This window comes from Chrysochloris asiatica, unplaced genomic scaffold (genome assembly GCF_000296735.1).
Source record: "Chrysochloris asiatica unplaced genomic scaffold, ChrAsi1.0 scaffold00006, whole genome shotgun sequence".
Lineage (NCBI taxonomy): Eukaryota > Metazoa > Chordata > Mammalia > Afrosoricida > Chrysochloridae > Chrysochloris > Chrysochloris asiatica.
The window spans coordinates 9,304,981-9,324,908 of NW_006408524.1; the positions used below are offsets into that span (position 1 = coordinate 9,304,981).

Consider the following 19,928-nt stretch of genomic DNA (forward strand, 5'->3'; position numbering starts at 1 on the left):
TATCTGGTAGCGTAGTGGTTATGAATTGGGCTGTGAACCTTAAGGTCAGCAGTTCGAAACTACCAGCTGCTTTGCGGGAGAAAGATGAGACGTTCTGCTCTCGTAAAGATTTACAGCCTTGGAAACCCTGTTCAGGGTTGCTTTGGGTTGGAACCAACTTGATGGCATTTAACAACAACAATATATACACACACACACACACACACACACATATATACACACATATATATACATGTACATATGTATACATATATATATATTCTAAATGTGTGGTGCTTAGGTCTATTTGAACAGCAAGGTCAGCAGTTCAAAGTCACCAGCTGCTCCACAGAAACCCTATACAGGGTTGTTCTGAGTCAGAACTGACCATGACAGCACTTAGCATCAACAGCAACGACAAAGAAATGATAGCTGTGACACAATTAGACAAATGCACAACCATGTTCATTGCAACATTATTCACAATGAAAAATATGGGAATGATCTAAGTGCGTATTAGTGGATGAATGGATTAAACAAATTGTACATACATACAATTGAATACTACACAGTGATAAAAATAATTCACGAATCTATGAAACACTTCACAACATGAATGAATTTGGAAGATATTATGCTGAGTGAAATAAGTCAATCACAAAATAACAAATATTGTATATGGGACTTCTGTTATAAGTTACCATTACCAACTGTTCTGAAAGGGATCACATTAGAAGGTTCTGGAAAATGTGGAACAAAAATCAAAAGCATAAAGAGGCTAGATGGAGTCAGAAAGACTAAGACTAAGGCCCTTGGTTACCCTTCAGGTCTAGAACTGAACTCATTTTCATGCCTCAATTTTCAGCCAAGTTGTTGTTGTTGTTGTTAACTGCCTTCGAGTCGGTTCCGACCCATAGCGACCCTGTACAGGGTTTCCGAGGGTATAAATCCTTACGGTAGTAGAAAGCCTCATCTTTCTCCCGCGGAGCTGCTGGTAGTTTCGAACTACTGACCTTAAGATTCGCAGCCGGATTCGTAACCACTACGTTACCAGAGCTCCTTTAAATAGATATATAGAGGGACAACAGCACTAGTGAGGTATGCACACCATGGAATGGTCAACAATTCAATATCAAAATGTCAGCATTTACCAAAAGACAGAATTTCGAAGGGTTAGGAAAGACCATGGAACAGAAACAAGAATCACAGGGAGGAAGTGGAATAACTGAAGTTACATTGAAGAGATTTAAATCTTTGAGATTCCTGGTTGAACGTAAGATTGACGACCTGCTCTGTGAACCAACATTCAGTTCATAACAAAATGTTTAAAAAGCAAAACATAAAAGGTTTAGACACAGAAAAAAAAAAATCTTTGATGGTTATTAAGTTACAGGAGGGGAGGGAGGAAAACTACTAACTAGTTTGAAGGTATGTTAATAATGGCAAAGGGAAAGACAATACACAGTATTGGGGAAGTCAGCATAATATTACCAAGACAAAGGGTGACTCTGAAAGAAATGTCAGAATAAAGAACAACTATGTTAATGACTAGATTCTTGGTGTGGTGTTATAGACTCAACACTAAACTGTGTGAGAACCACAAGGTCAGCAGTTCAAATCCACAAGTTGCTCCTCAGAAACCCTATACAAGGTGGCTATGAGTCGGAATTGACTTGATGTCATTTGCCAACAACAATAATGATAATTATGAAAAAGTAAACAATCCTTCCATAGTAGTATTACTATACAAACATTTATGAATGGATACATAGGTATATAGGTATACTAAAGAGGCATGGGAAGGTGTTAGGGAGCACACTCACCTGCAGATACATGTTTTTTTATGGGTATGTCTACATACATAATTATAGGTGCTATGTTTATTAATATAGATAAGATAATAGAGTATACAAGGGATACAGTCATGGAAACTCAGACATAACCAAATACCTTTTATCACAAAGTTCCTAGACCTGAAGGTGTTGTTGTTAAGTGCTGTTGTGTGGGTTCCGACCCATAGTGACCCTGTATAGGGTTTCAGAGGAGTGGCTGGTGAGCTTGAACTGTTGACCTTGTGGTTCAAACCAATTTTGCAGTCTAGCACATTAACCCACAGCACCACACCAGAAGGAGAGAGACCATAAACTCAAGAGACATCTACGTCAAATGGTACAACATAGTTTGTAAATACAACGTTCTGCATCCTACTTTGGTGAGTAGTTTCTGAGGTCTGAAAAGTTTGAGAGCAGCTTCTAAATTTTTAAGTCATATTTAAGATACAACTATTTATGTGTGTCAATCCAGAGCAAAGGAGAGTGAAGAAAACCAGACTGATGGGAACAATGAACCCAAATGGATCACATGCACCGTAACCTGCACCGGAGATGGGAAGAAATCCATGGTACCGAACTGCTTTAATTGAGATCACAACAGAAGGTCCTAGACAGAGTATGAGAAAAATGCAGAACAAAAATTCAAATTCACACCAAAAAAGACCAGACAGAGACTGGAGGAAGCCTTGAGACTATGGCCCTTCAGACCTGGAACTGAAGCCATTCTCGGAGACCACCTTTCATCCAAACAATAGACAGGCCCATAAAACAAATACCAGAGATGTTTATGCTAGATCAAAAGGACATTTGCCCAAATGCAAAGATAGAAAGGCAGGAAGCGGTAGAAAATTTGGATGAAAAGAAGTTGGGGAATCCAGGAAGCAAATGGGGAGACTGCTGGCACAGTGTAACCAATGCCATGCCACACTTCATGTATAAAGTATCAAATGGAAAATGGATTTGTTCCCTACATTTTCACCTACAGCACATACACAAACAACCCATGAAACTGTAGTAATGATGAAAATGTCTTAAAACTGGATATTAGGGATGGATATATGACTCTGTGAATATACTAAAAACCACTGAATCGTAGATTTTAAAGGGTGAATTCTACAGGATGTGAATTATATGTTACTAAAAAAAAAACTGAAACTAAGAAAAACTGCTCTGTAGCGTTTATGACGTTTATGGAAGCAGGTTGCTAGGCCTGTCTTGCACATTGCTGGATGAATTCCAATCTGTTAACCTTTAGATTAGAAGCTAGCACCAAACTTTGGGCTACCCAGAGACTTTAAGTTTGGGAAAATTGGGGTTAAAACTAGGGTTTTCTGGAGTGTAACCTATGTGAACTTGGGACTCGCCTAACTTCTTATTTATGAATCATATGAATTGCTTTCCTGTAGGACCCTAAGTATCCAAGTCTGTGGGAGAGGACCACTTAGCATCTCCTTTGCTCATTTGACCAGGGAGCTCTTGTTTGGGAGGCATCTTGAGGGGCTCATTTGTTCCAAATGCACACTTAGGGGAAACAGTGCTTTAATGTAACTGCTTTTATGTAACTGCTTCTTCTGAAATGAGGAAATAAAGCTCTCAACTGGGCTCAAAGGGGAAATTTGATATTTTAGTGGAAAGATTGAGGTTGTTTATTGTTATTGTTTATCTTATAACTTGGATGAAACCAGGGTACAATTTTTATAATGTTACTAACCCTGTGAACACATAATTCCCTGTCCCTAGAAAGATCTGATTTTAAAAAATATTATTCGGTCTCAAACATTTTATTTGATATGTAACTTTTGTACATTTTTAAAAGTTCATATAATAACATTGCCAAGTAAAAAAATAAAAATCTTTGGTTAGGTTGTTTTAATTTTGGTTTATAAAACATGGCCAAAATCGGTGAGTTAAACATGTGACCTAAATAGATTGGTCTATTCCTAATATTTGGAAGAAAATATAAAGACATGAACTCTGTCTGGATTTTCAATATTTTTTGTTCTTATTTATGCTTGCCTAGGCAGCCCCTGGTGTGACGCTGTGGGTTAATGCGCCAGACTGCAAAGCCGTCTGAACTTCAAGGTTGGCAGTTCAAGCTCACCAGCCGCTCCTTGGAAACCCTATCCAGGGTCCCTATGGGTCGGAACTGACTCGATGGCACTTAACAACAACAACAAGGCAGCCCCTACGTTATGAACATCTGATTTATGGACATCTGGTACTGTGGGTTAATGCGCCAGACTGCAAAGTCGTTTGAACTACAAGGTCGGCAGTTCAAGCTTACCAGCTGCTTCTCGGAAATCTTATACAGGGTCGCTATGGGTCGGAACCGACTCAATAGCACTTAACAACAACAACAATATACTTATCCTTTTGTTGTTGTTAAGTGCCGTCAAGTCGGTTCCAACCCATAACGACCCTGTATAGGGTTTCTGAGGCTATAAATCTTTACGGGAGCAGAAAACCTTACTTTCTCCCTAGAGAGGCTGGTGGATTTGAATGTCAGACCTTGTGGTTAGCAGCCTGATTCTTATCCCACTATGCCAGCAGAGCTCCTTCATCTTGCACTAACCCACCCCCTGCTATTGTATCGATTCTGACTCGCAGTGACCCTGTAAGACAGAGCAGAACTGCTCCTTAGCGTTTCAGAGACCGTCAATCTTTACGGGAGCAGAAAGCTTCATCTTCCTCCCTTGGGGCAGCTGGTGGGTTTGATTCGTAGACCTTGTGGTTAGCAGTCCAAATGCTTAGCCCACTGTGCCACCAGGGTTCCTTAATGTTGTACTAATCCACCCATTGCCTTGTATCCATTCTGACTTATAGCGACCCTATAAAGGGTTTTTGAGGCTGTGAATCTTTACAAGAACAGAAAGCCCCATGTTTCTCTCATGGAGCACCTGGTGTGTTTGAACTGCCAATCTTGCAGTGAGCTGTCGATTGCTTATTCTACTGCACCACTAGGGCTCTTTCTTCCACGGAAATATGAACTATATGCACCTGTTCTGATATACCTACAAATTTGACTTAAACATACACTTAAAAATGTACCCTGTGAATGCCTCTGTGATATATATATATATATATACATACATATAAATATTTAAAAATTAGTATATGTACATATCAATTTGAAGTCTAATTTCCAATCAATATTTTATAGTAAAAATGCAAAACTCACATAAAAAGGAATCATAAAGGAATCATCAACTGTAATATGGGATGGAAGATGAGGGTGTTAAATCTTTTCAAAGCAAGCAAGAGAACTAAAGGTAGTATGGAAAAAATGGTTAGTATCTGTTACACGGATGGGTTCGGATTGTGGGTGTCATTTGTAACTTTGTATACAAAAAAGCTCTGGTAGCATAGTGGTTACGGAATCAGGCTGCTATTGTCAGGGTCAGCAGTTCGAAACTACCAGCTGTACTGTAGGAGAAAGATGAGGCTTTCTGCTCCTGTAAAGATTTACAGAAACCCTGTACAGGGTCTCTATGAGTCAGAACCGACTCCACGGCACATAACAATAACATACATTTAATGTGTTTAATTATTAAGAATGACATAAAAGGGTCTATATGAAGCTCCTTAAATTCTTGATCAACAGGCTTCAGCTGGGTGTTTCTAATGCATCTTGTTTCTTTAGCACATTATCAGAGTTACACAGCATCTCTCTTGCACAGGGTTTGAAATTGTTTTACAAATGTGGGCAGCTAGGACTTTGTTAGTTCTTCCAAGTAGACCTAATAAAACTCCCAGAGGAACTCAATAAACATTAAGTGAATAATTTCATTGCATTTTAGTACTTTGGCTGAGATTTGTGTTTATCATAACTGTATCTTCGTTCATCTTGCCATGATTCACTCTAAAGGATTATTATCTTTTTATTTAAATTATATGCCAAATTCCTTTAGCAACCCATTTTTGTGTCAGTTGCTCATTTATCATCCTAAAAAGAACAGCTATAATTTATTAAATTCTTAAGACATATCAGGCACTATGCTAAGCATTTTTCAGCTGTTATCACATTTAACCTCACAACAAATGCATCTGAGAGGTTTTATCATTTTTGTTTACTGATGATTTTTGTTTAGTTTTTTATATTGACTGGATCTTTAAAGTCCAAACAGGGTCTCCAAGTGTCATCATCACTAATTAAGAACATTTCACAGTAGTTGAGGACTAATTAATCAGGAAGTATTCTGAGCTTTAGTTGAAATGTTGAATGCTTTTTTTTAGCTTCAGGATAAAGTAAAACTTTATTTGCTTTTACTTTTATGCAATAATGCCACTAAGGAGACATTGCCCAGGACAGCAGGGAAACCAATAGCTAAACAAATCGATGGTAAATCTATTTGCCAATTTCTGAACATTTCCACTGAATGAATGAGTGTTAAGACATACAAGTAACACTCACAGATCATGCTACTGAAGTTTCCAAGATAGGATATAATTTCACTACAACAATGTAATGTCCTCTTGCTAATATTAACATATCTTCAAGATCCTCCATATGAACTTGTGTGCACAGTTAGGAACTGATAACACATATTGTCTTGATTGATAATAACACAGAGCTTTTATTGAGTGATGACTATATGCCTCACCCAGTTCTAAGTACTTTACACATTAACTCAGCTAATCAATAACTAAGTTCTGTTATTGTCCATAGTTTTCAGATGAAGAAGTTGAGGCAGAACTTCTTGAGTAAGTAAATAGTCCAAGGTCTTACAGCTGGAAAGGACCAACCTGACTGAATCTCTCTGATATCTCTGAATATCTAAACCAAATGTAAATTTCCAAAAAAAAAACGCTAGACAAAACTCTAAACAATGCTACAGCTGATAATTATGGCAGGCTTTGACTGAGATTTTAACAGTGAAGTCTGGCTTCAAGATAGGCGTTTAAAACATCACGTTTAAACTTTACAACCCAGGGGTTTAGATTTTATTAGCCTTATTTTATAGTTGGTGAAACTCAGGTTCAGAGAGTTTAAGTACTTTGCTCAAGGTCATTGAGTTAGTAGTTGTTTGACCTGGTATTCAAACAATAGTGAGTACTCATTCCATTGCCTGCCTTCCATACATGCCGTGCTCCTGATCTTGTAAATAAAGAGAACTAGTATGTTCTCAGCAACCCCATTGTTGTTATTGTTGTTAAGTGCCATTGAGTTGCTTCTGACTCCTAGCAAGTTGTATAGGGTTTCCAAGGAGTGGCTGGTGAGCTTGAACTGCCAACCTTGTAGTTGAAACCAACCTTGCAGTCCAGTACATTAACCCACAGAGCCACACCAGGAATCCATTGCCAATTCCATGATTAATAATTGCAAGTAGGACACTTGTCACCTCAGTGACACGTGACTGCCCACCTCAATGACATTAAGTATGATGTACCTTTAAAAAAACTTTAACCTCTCTGGGTAAGATATGTGCTTCATGACTTTTTAAATGCAGTAACTCTATTAAAATTAATTTTTGATGCAACATTGAACAGGGTTTGTCCTTTGAATTAACTGCAAATGAATGAACAAAGTCAAAAAGGTACAAAAATACCTGACGATTTCCTTCCTTATTTGTTCATAACCACTGATTGGGAAAAAAAGGAACAGAAAAAAAAAAAAAAATCCTTAAATAGATCCAGATTTCCAGTCTCTTTAAATGTACTGAGTAGAAACATAGACCGGTTCCAAGAGAGGGCAGTCAGGTTGCAACTCTCAGGTGGTGGAATTTTTTCCTGTTGCGAGCCAAAGACCCAGAGCTTGAAGGAGTGTGGGGAGGGCATCTGCCTAGTTTAGGAGGCCAACCTGGGACCACTTGCCCAGACCTTGATTCAGAGCAGAGTTCCTGAGCAGGCTGTCTGTACTCCGGCTGCGTTCTGTGTGCTGGCCAGCGTCTCACATGCACTCCATTCGTGCTTTAAGGATGGGGCTTTGGTTTAGACTGACCAACTCACTGCCTAACAGCTTTAACATTAGAAAAATATGAAGTCAAAACTCAATCCCAGATAGGTCTGAATTCAAAGTCAGTTTGTGACTACTGGGCAATCCTCCCTTCATTTTCAGGGAGCCCAAAGAATCTCAGTGGATAGGAAGGAAGGATCAGGGAATTTCTGATAACAGAAAACCCCCAATTGATGCCTTATCAATAGACCTCAACTGGCCCCATTATCATGGGTGTAAAACATGCTTTTAAAACTTACGCAGAGATTTTAATATTATTACCCTTGGGTCTCCGTAACGTGAATGTTCAAATGTTAAAAAATAGTTGTTGTCAAGAGCTCCAATGAAAGACTTTCTAAATATATTGAGTTTCTCTTTGTATCTTTTGTGGATACAAAGAGTTAACAGTTTGGCTACTAACTGAAAAATGGAAGGTTGGAGTCTACTCAGAGGTACCCCAGAAGAAAGTCCTGGCTATCTATTTCTGAAAAATCAGCCATTGAAAACCCTATGGTGCACACTTCTACTCTGATGCATGTTGGTTTCCATGAGTTGGAATCAATTAACTTTATCTTTTCTACAAAAGCACTATGGGGATTTTTAAGAAATTGAAAATGGGCTGTGTCAACTGGGCTAAGTGTAGTAATCCTAACCAATATTTTGAGTAAGGCTAATTGTATTAACCTGATTCCAATGTATTCTTAGTTTTCGTACTGTATTAATTCAAGCAAAAGAGAGGCATGAGCACATACACCCGTGAACACACACACACACATACAAACATACAAACAATTGTTGCCTTTCTCTTTTGGTGTAATTTGACCCTATGACATTCCTCATCACTTCTTAAAGTTCAAACAGGCATCTTTGTGCCATCAGATGCAGGGCATATGCCTTTTTCTGAAAAGGTGATTATGTTTACATTCCAAAGATAAGAAAAAAGCGTTATGCTCCATGAATGTAGCCAATTCATCAACTGGAATGTACTGTAACTCTTCGGCTCTTCTGGTTCTAGGAGGAGGACTTCATGTCATTGCAGCTGTGTCTGAAAGCTATACAATAAACTCTCAAACATAACTTCATAAGTGGGCATTAATCATTTATCTGAAAATGCAAAGTTTTCTCACATTTGGAGGTTTGCACTATAACAAACTATCATAACACCATTTCTAAAACTAAAAAGAAATAAAATTAATTCAATTCTTATTCAATACATGCCCAGTACTAGTCATACTACTTTGCAATTCATTTTCTTATGGGTATTTATGACTGGGAGAGTTATCACTAGTACTGGTGACTGGTAAAGGTCAAAGCAAAGGTTGTACTTCATCCCCCTGAGAAGGAAATAGATTTGTCATTTTGTAACTCCATGTAATAAGCACTGGACTGTGAATCATAAGGTTCACAGTTTGAGCCCACCAGCCGCTCCATGGGAGAAAGATGAAGCTTTCTACTCCCTTGAAGATTTAAAGCCTATACAGAGTCACTATGAGTTAGAACCGACTTGACAGCAATTAACAACAACTGGTAAAATGATTAGTCATGGTATCATTAGAAGAATAAAGTTCTAATGTTGTTTTATGTCCATAAGGCAATTTTGACTCATAGTGACCCCCATGTGAGAATAGAATTGTCCCATAAAGTTCTAGGCTGCCGATTTGACTGGAGCAGACCACCAACTCTTTTTCCTGTGGAGTGATTGGGTAGGCTTGAACCACCAACCTTTTGGTTAGCAGTCAAGTGCTTAGCCATCTCTCTATGAGGGATGCCTAAAGTCCTAATCGTTCTTTCTTTATTCTATATTGTCCTGGTGTGGCACTGTACGTTAAGCATTGGTCTGTTATCCACAAGGTTGGTAGTTCAAACCCACTAGCTGCTGTTGGAAAGCCACACAGGGTCTCTATGAGTCAGAACCCACTTGACAACACACAACAACAACCACAACAACAAATAAAATGGTTTTTTCCATCAGTGGTGGGTCATAGTGGTGAATCGGATTTGGACGTTGACACAGAAAAAACCCGAGGGAAACAACAATCAGTGAATACGGTTTCTCTGCTCAACTCTTAAAATGTATATCTCAGGGGCCAATTGCCTGGTGGGAGTGAAGCAAAACACAGCTTTATGTCTCATATTTTTGGGCACAAGTCTAGGAAGCAGTTTTCTGGACCAACCTGACCTGACTATGAGTTATAGATATTATAACTAACTTTTCCCCACACACCAAAACCCCATCCCTCCAGAAATCTTAATAGGCTTTTGAGAGCTTCCATTTAGAGCCGGGCTGCATAAAATGATCTTTTGATGAAAAGGGATTGGAACAAGGGTTCAAGCAGACATTGAAAGGTTACTGCAGAGGGCACAGTGTTCATACAACCCTCCTTTAATATGTGTGGTGTGTGCTTGTGATAAGATGATTCATTACACAGGGCCTGTCTTTGACAAGCTGCATCGTTCAGCCCTCGGGGTTCTGACGGGACAATCTTGCACCCGCCCAGGAAATAGAACAAGGTCAGCTTTTTTTCCCCTAGGACGTAGATAGAGGCAGTTTAGCTTTATAACACATCTTTGTTTACTGTTTATGCAAAATAAAAACAGGGTTCAGAACATGGCAATTCCCTTTCTCCACAGAGCAGAGCTCACAGGGAGGACGTAAATGCTGCTGGGTAAATAACTCCGGCAGGAAAAAGCATCTTGAGAATGCAAGGTGCCCCTTCCTTTCGGTTGATCATAGCAAACAGCCCAATTTGAGAATCAAGCACCCTAATCACTAAAGCGGAACTCTTTGGCCTTCAAAGGAGGGTACTCCGACATTAGCAGCTTTAATACTGTTTTGCTTTGCGGTTTCCTGGGATGGTGAAGCTCCGTTAGAGCCTGGTGACCACTACAGAGGTATACCAGCTGTGTAACGGGTGCCCAGCGCTGCTCATGTGGTAGGGGTGTTTACTGGCCAGGACAAGTAGAAGCAAACAAGACACTGACCACTCCTGAGAATAAGGAAGGGACTGGGAGGTGCAGATGACCTACAATAGGTTTCATACAAACATTGCCTTTACCTTTGCCAGTTTTATCTATACATTCAGAAATTGACTTGATGAAGGTGAGCATAGAAGTCTTAGAGCAATCAGGGAAGGGAATTTACCAATATTCCCCATTACCCAAATTGAAAAAAAAAAAAGTGTGTGGGGGAGAAAGAAAAAACAAAAATAAAAAAAAAAAAATGTTTTAAACTATTTAAAAAATAGAATGTCCAGTAATGAAAGGTGACTTCTTCAATTAAGGTCATCCTATGAAAAATAAAAGTAAAAATAAAAATAGCAATAAAATCAAAATAAAACTTTGACATTCGAGGGTAAGGAAAAAGAATAATCTTGCCTCTAAAATATAGAAACACCTCCCAGCCCATCTACTGTTCTTGACATTGCTAGTAAACATTATTTATTTGCCTCAAATGGATGCAGTTACATATCACTGTCATGCAAAAGAAATTCATTTCCTTTCCAAGTTCAATCTGCTATAAAAATTCACTCTTGTTTCCATCTCCCACTCACCTGTCCTTGCGCATTAGTAACTAGTTGACCTGTGACCCCCTGAAGGCTGGAGAGGGCATTGCCAAAGGCCTGTGAGCTGGCTAGGGAGCCCATGGCTGCTGCTGCTGCAGCCGCTGCAGCCTGACTTGCTAGTGGATTATTAACCAGCTGCAAAGAGAGAAAAGATCAGGGTGAAAACGACCAAGAGGCACAGGCAATGAACAGCGGTACAACATCCACCCAGGGGAGGTCAATCTCTCCCTAACTGGCTCATGCAAAGGGCAGGGAACCTACCATAGGAGGCCTGGTGAACATGCCCTCTCAAGTTTGAGGTCTAGGGAAGGATAGAAGCAAGACTGGAAGGAAAATGATTCCTCACCAATATTGGGTTGCTTTTTTGAGCCTGGGTTTAGGATTAATCCCAGGAGGTAGCGAGCTGAACCTGATTGTAAGGGATGAGGTAGACGGATAGGGGGATGATTTTATAGAAGTAGGGGGATGATTTTCAAGTAGGGGGATGATTTTATAGAAGTCGCTGACTTTTGTCCCAATGTCTACTATTCTTGAGGTAACCAGACAAAGGATGGGATTACAACAGGATAGGGATGGCAGAAAGAGTGAAATTGATTTTAAGGATTTCAGAGAATGAATTTTATCAGTTCCCTTTGGGAATTGCAGTTTCTTTTTGGGTTATCAAATAAGTCAGATACATTGCTTCACTTTCTTTTTCAAAGGAAATAGGAATCCAAATTAGAAATGAAATCTCCAGTTTCCCCTCTCAGAGGATGAATTTAAGGTTGGGAATAGTTTTTGAAGGGCTCATCCTGACCACAGGCTTAAAGGCTTTCATGGGATGTAAAGTCAAGGAAAAGAGCCCTTTGGTGAATGGCCAGGTTACCTACTTGCAATTTCAGTTCCTCTCTGGCCTTCCCTTGGTCTTTTTTCTGGGACAAGAGTGAAAAGGGGAGGAAAATTTGACGAGAGAGAGAGAGAAGAGAAAGGAGTAGAAAAATCTGCTCCAGGAGAAAGTTATGGCTGCCAAAATCTGCTTTTCCATGAAGACCAATTCAGTATTCTTTATCCTGACAATTTTCCACGCCACAGGTTTTCAGGTCTTCTGACCATGAGGCAGAAGTGTGGCTTGAACTAAAATCTGCATTTAGGTTAATGACTAGATATAAATTCAAGAAACATTTAAACTATTTTCACAGTATTGGTTTTGATACATGAATTTCATTTGTATTTATTCTAGGGTATGATTTTTTCCCCCCATATAGTTTCTCTCAAGTACAACAATTGTAGTGCATAATAATGCATTTTCCATAAAATTCAAGTATTTTTGCAGAAATCTGCAAAGACTAAAACTTGATGAGAAAGGAGAAATTAATGCCATACTTTAATTCACATCCTGAAGCTCTTCTAAAAATGTCTCTTTGTTGCTTTCTTCTTTACTTTCTCCATTCTGCTTTCATGTCTCTTCTCTCTCTTTTTCTCTCTCCCTTTTTCTTTCTTCTCCGCAGCACATATTATATTACTTAATTCCTTTGGAAATTTGCCTAGCCCTTATATCATCTGATGAGGAAGGAAGTATTCATTGTCAGAGGAAACATCAAAAGGTTGAGGATTTAATATTTTTTTTATTAATGTGATGTGCTTATCTTATTGGTTTCATTATTACTTTATAACCAAATTTCACATAACTAATTCTATAGTAATTCCATTGACCTAGCAAATTTTTGTAGAAGTGAAATTTCATTTTAAGCTCATTATTTTCTGTGTCTTTTGCTTTTATCTCGCTCCTAAAAGACAATTCAGGAGAAAAAAATTCTCATTCATCAACCTAAAAAGAAACCCGGTCTTATCCCAGATTACCACCATAGGATTTAAAACTCAGGTTGGCCTTGATCTCAGTTTCTAGAGTCTATTTTTATAGTGTGTATGAAGTGAGTAAAAGTATACGTCATTTTAACTTGACCACTTAAAGTGAGAAGAGTTCATATTGTGCTGTTTTCCCCACTCCAACAGTTAGAAGATGACTTGGGGATCACTTTTCCCAAATGATTGGTACCACACACTGTTGTGTGAAGTCAATTCTGACTCACAGTAATCTTATAGGACAGAGTAGAACTGTCCCTGGCACGGTTCAAGGCTGGGATCTTCATGGAACCAGATAGCCATGTCTTCCATCCATGGAGTGGCTGCTGGGTTTGAACCACTAACCTTTTGGTTAGTAGCTGAATGCTTTTACCACTGCACCCAAGCTTCTTAATGATTAGTACAGATCCTACCAACTGGTACACCACTATCAGGGCAGGTATTTACTCTTATGCTTACATTTCCTAAATGCTATACAAACTCCTGGTGTGGCACTGCGGGATAATGCGCTAGACAGTATGAACCATAAGGCCAGTGGTTTAAACCCACCAGACACTCCTAGAAAACTGTAGACAGGGTCACTATGAATTGGAACTGATTCAATGGCACTTGACAACAATAACAATGCAAATTAAAATCATAATGAAATTATTTATTTTTAGGGAGATCTTAAAATTAGGTTCTTAGTCCTCGAAGATAGATTAATTACATACAGTTCATTTTTAGGGTTAAATACTTTAGTTGAGAAGTTTTGGGTGAACATTTTTAGATCAATGCATACAAAATGCTCTCTGAAGAAGACAGTGGTTCCTATTTAATAAAAATTCTTTAAAGAGAAGATATTTCTAGAATATTTTAGAGGCGGGCCCATCTAAAATTCATCTAGGAAATGATAGAATTGCTCTCGGGTACAACCGTATAGATTAAGAATATTGTGGATTTAGGACACTCAGCTAGAGTCCCACATATGTGCTGTAAACTCAGGTATTGTGTAAAGGATAAACTATCACAATGAACTCACAATGAAAGTTTGTGTTTAAAACTGGGCTTCTGAGCCTTTGTGTTATGAGGCTGAGAATGGGTCAAGTTTTGTTTATTTTAAATATGTATTTGTTTTGTGTCCTGATCCTAGGTTGAAATCCAATTTGTCCCTCTTTTTGTTTCCTTTCCCTCTTAATGGAGCAAATACCAACTTGGATGTCTCTCTTACATTCTAATGCACATCCTAGCAGGTCTGAGTGAAAGCCATATATAGGCTCTGGGGAGATGCATTGCTGGCTCCTGGAACTAAAGCCATGTGAGTGTGGTGTATGCAGACAGTAGATAGAAGTCAATCTTAGAGGTGATAGCATTTCAGGTGGACCATAGGAGTTGTTCATGACTGCCAAGCCAGGGATACAAGAATATGCATTAAGATATGTGGCAGGGAGAGGGGAGGGGTGTGACTGGGAAACCATGTGTATTTTCCTCATCACCGTAGGTCACGGCACTCACTATTGTCCCCAGTCATGTCATATTAGCAGTGTTCCTAGCAACACTTGTCAATTGGAGACCTTGGATAGATTTGGGCAGTGGGGAGCACAGACACATTATATGCACATAATAAACATGCGAAGGTTCCAGGATGAACTTAAATCTGCTGCCAAGTATAAGCCTTCAGGGAGTTCGGGTGTGGCGCTGTCGGCTAATGCGCCAGACTGCAAAGCTGTTTGAACTGCAAGGTTGGGCGGTTCAAGCTCATCAGCTGCTCCTTGCATTCAGATCTTTCCTTGCCAGTGTGCCCAGCAAGGGATCACCCAAATGAGCTGAATTTGGGTGCAGGTTTATTTTTAAATGTGCACGCTTTTAAAGCAAGGATTTGCAGTGGGCTGCTGTACTCATTCCTGTCAGTTTTCATAATCTAGCAGCCTGCGTGTGGCTGTGATACTGAAAGTTATGTCACAGGGTTCCAAAAAAGAGCAGGTTCACCCACAGTGGACAGAGTTCAGCAATTCTCACACTAAGGCATACTAGGAAGAAGAACCTGTGAAAATCATATAAATAGTAGCAGAATCTACCAATCCTCTGTCAGTTTGTCATACCGTGGTGGCTTGTGTGTTGCTGTGATTCTGAAAGCTATACCACCAGGGTCACCGTGGTGAACAGGTCTCAGCTGAATTTCCAGACAAAGAAAGGCTAGGAAGGATAGATGGACAACTTGTTAATTTTTATCATTGTAAACCTTATGAATAGCAGTGGATGCTGTCATATAGCACCAGAATATTGACTATTGAAACATGATGAAGAGCCCCAGAATACTGTCAGATATAATGCTGAAGATGAGCTCCTTAGGTTGCAAGACACTCAAAATATGACTGGGGAAGAACTGCCTCCTCAAAGTAGAGTTGACCGTGATGACACAAATGGAGTAAAGTCCTTTGGGACCTGCATTTGCTTATGGGGCAAAACTCGAAATGAGGAGAAACAGCTGTAAACATCCATCAATCAATAACCAGATCATGGAATGTATGAAGTATGAGTCTAGGAAAATTGGAAATTGTCAAAAATGAAATGGAATGCATAGGCATGGATAGATATCCTAGGCATTAGTGAATTGAAATGGACTGGTATTGGTCATTTTGAATCTGACAATCACATGGTTTACTATGCCTGGAATGACAAATTGAAGAGGAATGGCATCACATTCATCATCAAAAAAAGCATTTCAAGATCACTCTTGAAGTACAAAACGTCTGTGATACACCTAAAAGTAAGTTCAATTAACGATGATTATTCAAATTTATGCACCAACCACTAAAGCTAGTGATGATGAAATTGAAAAATTCTACCAACTTCTTCAGTCTGAAATTCATTAAACATGCAATAAAAATGTATTGATAATTACTGGTGATTGGGATGCAAGGGTTGGAAACAAAGAGGAAGGATCAGTAATTGAAAAATATGGTCTTGGTGATAGAAATGGTACTGGAGATTGCATGATAAAATTGTGCAAGATCAATGATTTATTCATTGCAAATACACTCTTCAAACAATATAAAAGATGACTATACACATGGACCTCACCAGATGGAATACATAATCAAATTGACTACATCTGTCAAAAGACACGGTGGAAAAGCTCCATATCATCAGCCAAAACAAGACCAGGGGCAGATTGTGGAACAAACCATCAACTGCTCATATGCAAGTTCGGACTGAAGCTGAAGAAAATTAAAACAAGTCCACAAGAGCCAAAATATGGCCTTGAACCTATCTCACTTGAATTTAGAGATCATCTTAAGAAAAGATTTGATGAATTAGACATTAATGACTGAAGACCAGAAAAGTTTGAGGGTGACATCAAGAACATCATACAGGAAGAAAGAAGGTCATTATGAAGACAAGAAAGAAGAAAAAGCCTAAAATAGATGTCAGAAGAGACTCTGAAACTTGCTCTCCAGCATAGAGATGAGAAAGCGAGTGGAAGAAATGAGGAGGTAAAAGAACTGCATAGGAAATTTCAAAGGACAGCTCTAGAAGACAAAGTCAAATATTATAATGAAATATACAAAGGCCTGAAGTTAGAAAATGCAAAGGGAAGATCATGCTCAGCATTTCTCAAGCTGAGGGAACTGAAGAAAAAAAATCAAGCCTTGAAATATTTAGGGATTCTATGGGCAAAATATTGGAAGTTGAAGGAAGCATCGAAATAAGATAGTAAGAATACACCGAGTCACTTTCCCAAAAATGGTTGATCAATGTCCAACCATTTCAGGAGGTCCCATGTTATCAAATATTGATGATAGTGAAGGAAGAAGTCCAAGCCACACTGAACGCACTGGCAAAAAACAAGGCTTCAGGAATTGAGATATTTGAGTAAATGATACAATGCTGGAAGAGCTCACCCTACTGTGCCCAGAAAGGCGATCCAATGCAGAAATTATTGAATAGTATCATTAATATCACATACATGTAAAATGTTGTTGAAGACAATTTTTTAAAAAGGTGCAGCAGTCATCGACAAGGAACTGAGAAATTCAAGCTGAGTTCAGAAGAAGCTGTGGAAGGAAGGATATCATTGCTGATGCCAGAAAGATATACACCTGTATTTTATGGACTATGCAAAGACTGTGTGAATCATAACACATCAGGAATAACATTGGGAAGAATGGGAAATTCTAGAATACTTAGTTATGCTCAAATGAAACCTGTGGATAGACCACAAGGCAGTCCTTTGAACACAGTGGGAAACTCCAAGATTGAAAACCCTGTGTGTTAGGGTTGTATCCTTCCACCAAATTTATTCAGTCTGTATGCTGAGCAAATAATCCAAGAAACTGGATGATTTGAAGAAAAGCAAGGAAGGGTCAGTAACAACCTTTGATATGCAGATGGCACAGCCACCATGGCTAAAAGTGAAGACTTGAAACACTTACTGATGAAGATCAGAAACTACAACCTTCAGTATCGATTACAACTCTGCCTAAAGAAAACGAAAATCCTCACTGTTGGATCAATAGGCAACAACATGGTAAACACAGAAAATATTGAAATTGACAAGGATTTCATTTTACTTGAATCCATAGTCTAAGCCCATGGAAGCAGCAGTCAAAGAATCAATCCACGTATTGCATTGGAGAAATCTATTGTAGCGGGTTTATTTAAAGTGTCAAAAAGATGTCAGTTTGGCAACTAAGGCATGCCTCATATCCATTCAAAAACTGGACAGTGAGTAAGGAGGGTTGAAGAAGAATCAATGCCTTTGAAGTATGGAGTTGGGAAGAATAGTGAAGATACCAGGGGGTTATGCATTGGGCTGTTAGTCACAAGGTCAGTAGTTCAAATCCACCAGCCATTCTGTAGGAGAAAGATGAGGCTTTCTGATCCTGTAAAGATTTACAGCCTCAGAAACCCTATCCAGGATCATTATGAGTCAGAACCGATGATCTGGCATACAGCAGCAGATGTAGCTAGAGAAAGAACATATCTGTCTTGAAGGAAGTACAGCCAGAATGCTGCCTGGAAGTGAGGATGGGGAGCCTCATGTGGATGTGTCATCAGGAGGGACTAATCCCTGGAGAAGGACATTGTGCTTGTTAAAGTGGACGGTCAACAAGAAAGAGGAAGACCCTCTTCAGTCTAGAGTGGTACAGTGGCTGCAACAAGGGGCTCAAACATAATAATGATGTGGTAATAGTGGAGACAGTGGCACTGTGTCCTTCTGTTGTACACAGGATTGCTCTGAGTTAGAACTGACTTACCAGCACCTAGCAACAACAATGTTTTATGGAGGCTGAAGCTTGAATATATTAAGCTGTATTTCTGGAATAAATACATATTCTAAACACCTACTAACAGAAAATCTGATTTCTAAAGAGTGTTCCCTCTGGCCCCACCCCTAGAATTTGAGAGACTAATTTAGTAGAATTAAAAATATCATTTTGTGCCAGTGAGGAAGGGCTCTAAATCTCACATCGTAACCCTCCTCCCTACCCCGCCTCATTCATTTAAATAGTCAAATAGTTAATAATCGGATTCCTGACTTACCAGCTGTGACTTTAAGTAAGCTAATATATCTAAGCCTCAATTTTTCATATGCAAAATGGGTGTAAAAATATAACTAACTCACAGAGTTCTGATGATTAAATGAAATAATGCATGTAAAAGTTTCAGAGCAATATCCTGTGTCTACGAAGTTCCTAATAAACGCTAGCTGCTAGTCTCACAGTGCAGAGTGTGTCTGAGAATGTCGAGTGAATTGATTGGAATTAGAGCTCACTTCCATAAATGCCTTCTCATTTTGGAAATCATGTGAACAAAGGTCCTTTATTAAAAGGGCAAGCAGAAGGAAGTTATCAGTGAGCTGACATGATTACTAGAAGCTGAGTTTTGTGACTTAAAAAACAAAAAACCAGAGCCCACAGCCAGTGAGTGGATTCTTACTCATAGTTACTTGCTGTTGTTGTTGTTAAGTGCCATCTCATTTTTCTAATTCATAGCAACCTTGTGTAGAGTTTCCAAGAAGCAATTGATGGATTTGAACCACTGACCTTGTGGTTAGCAGTCAAGTGCCACACCAAGATTCCATAGCGAGATTATTTTGTTGTTAAGTGCCATTGAGTCAGTTCCAACTCACAGGGATCCTCTATAGGGTTTCTGAGGAGCATCTGGGGGGTTTGAACCACCCATATGGTTCAAGTCAAGCTTGCAGTCTCGTGCTTATTGCACACAGTGACCATATACAGCAGAGTAAAACTATTTCTTAAGGTTTCCAAGACTTTAGCTCTTTATAGGAACAGATAGTCTCATTTTTCTCTCACAGATTGGCTGGTGGGTTTAAACTGCCAGCTGCTAAACCCACTGTATCATCAGGACTCCTTTTAAAAGCATTGCAGACTCCTGTCTCGTGTCAAAATATGGTTAAGGAATCTCCCTAATAGTTGATGATTTGATAGAAGATAAAAAAATATATATATTCTTCTTAATATTTGCAATTATTTATTTGAAATGTATTGGGTGCACATCTAATAATAATGTCCCTGGGTGGTATAGTTTGTGCTCAACTACTAACCTGAAAGTTGATGGTTGGAACCCAGTCAGGGGCATCACAGAACAAAGGCCTATCTACCTACTTCTCTAAAGATTGCAGCCAAGAAAACCCTGTACAGCAGTTTACCCTGTAACACATCGAGTCGTCATGAATTAGAATCAACTCTGTGGCAACCATATGGTTCTGTATTTTATAATTTGATAATTAGAAATGAATCCATATTCCCAATTCTATAGTACTTTACACTTTTT

At 39.0% G+C, this 19,928-nt stretch overlaps 1 protein-coding gene across 2 annotated transcripts in view; it reads right to left on the bottom strand.

The window, feature by feature from the left end:
- POU6F2 (POU class 6 homeobox 2) overlaps positions 1-19,928 on the bottom strand; it is a 587,859-nt gene that overhangs the window by 74,278 nt on the left and 493,653 nt on the right. For both annotated transcript variants that reach the window (XM_006832118.1, XM_006832117.1), the window contains exon 5: positions 11,295-11,441. In XM_006832118.1, the coding sequence (XP_006832181.1) occupies positions 11,295-11,441 (147 nt within the window). The remainder of the gene's footprint in view (positions 1-11,294; positions 11,442-19,928) is intronic.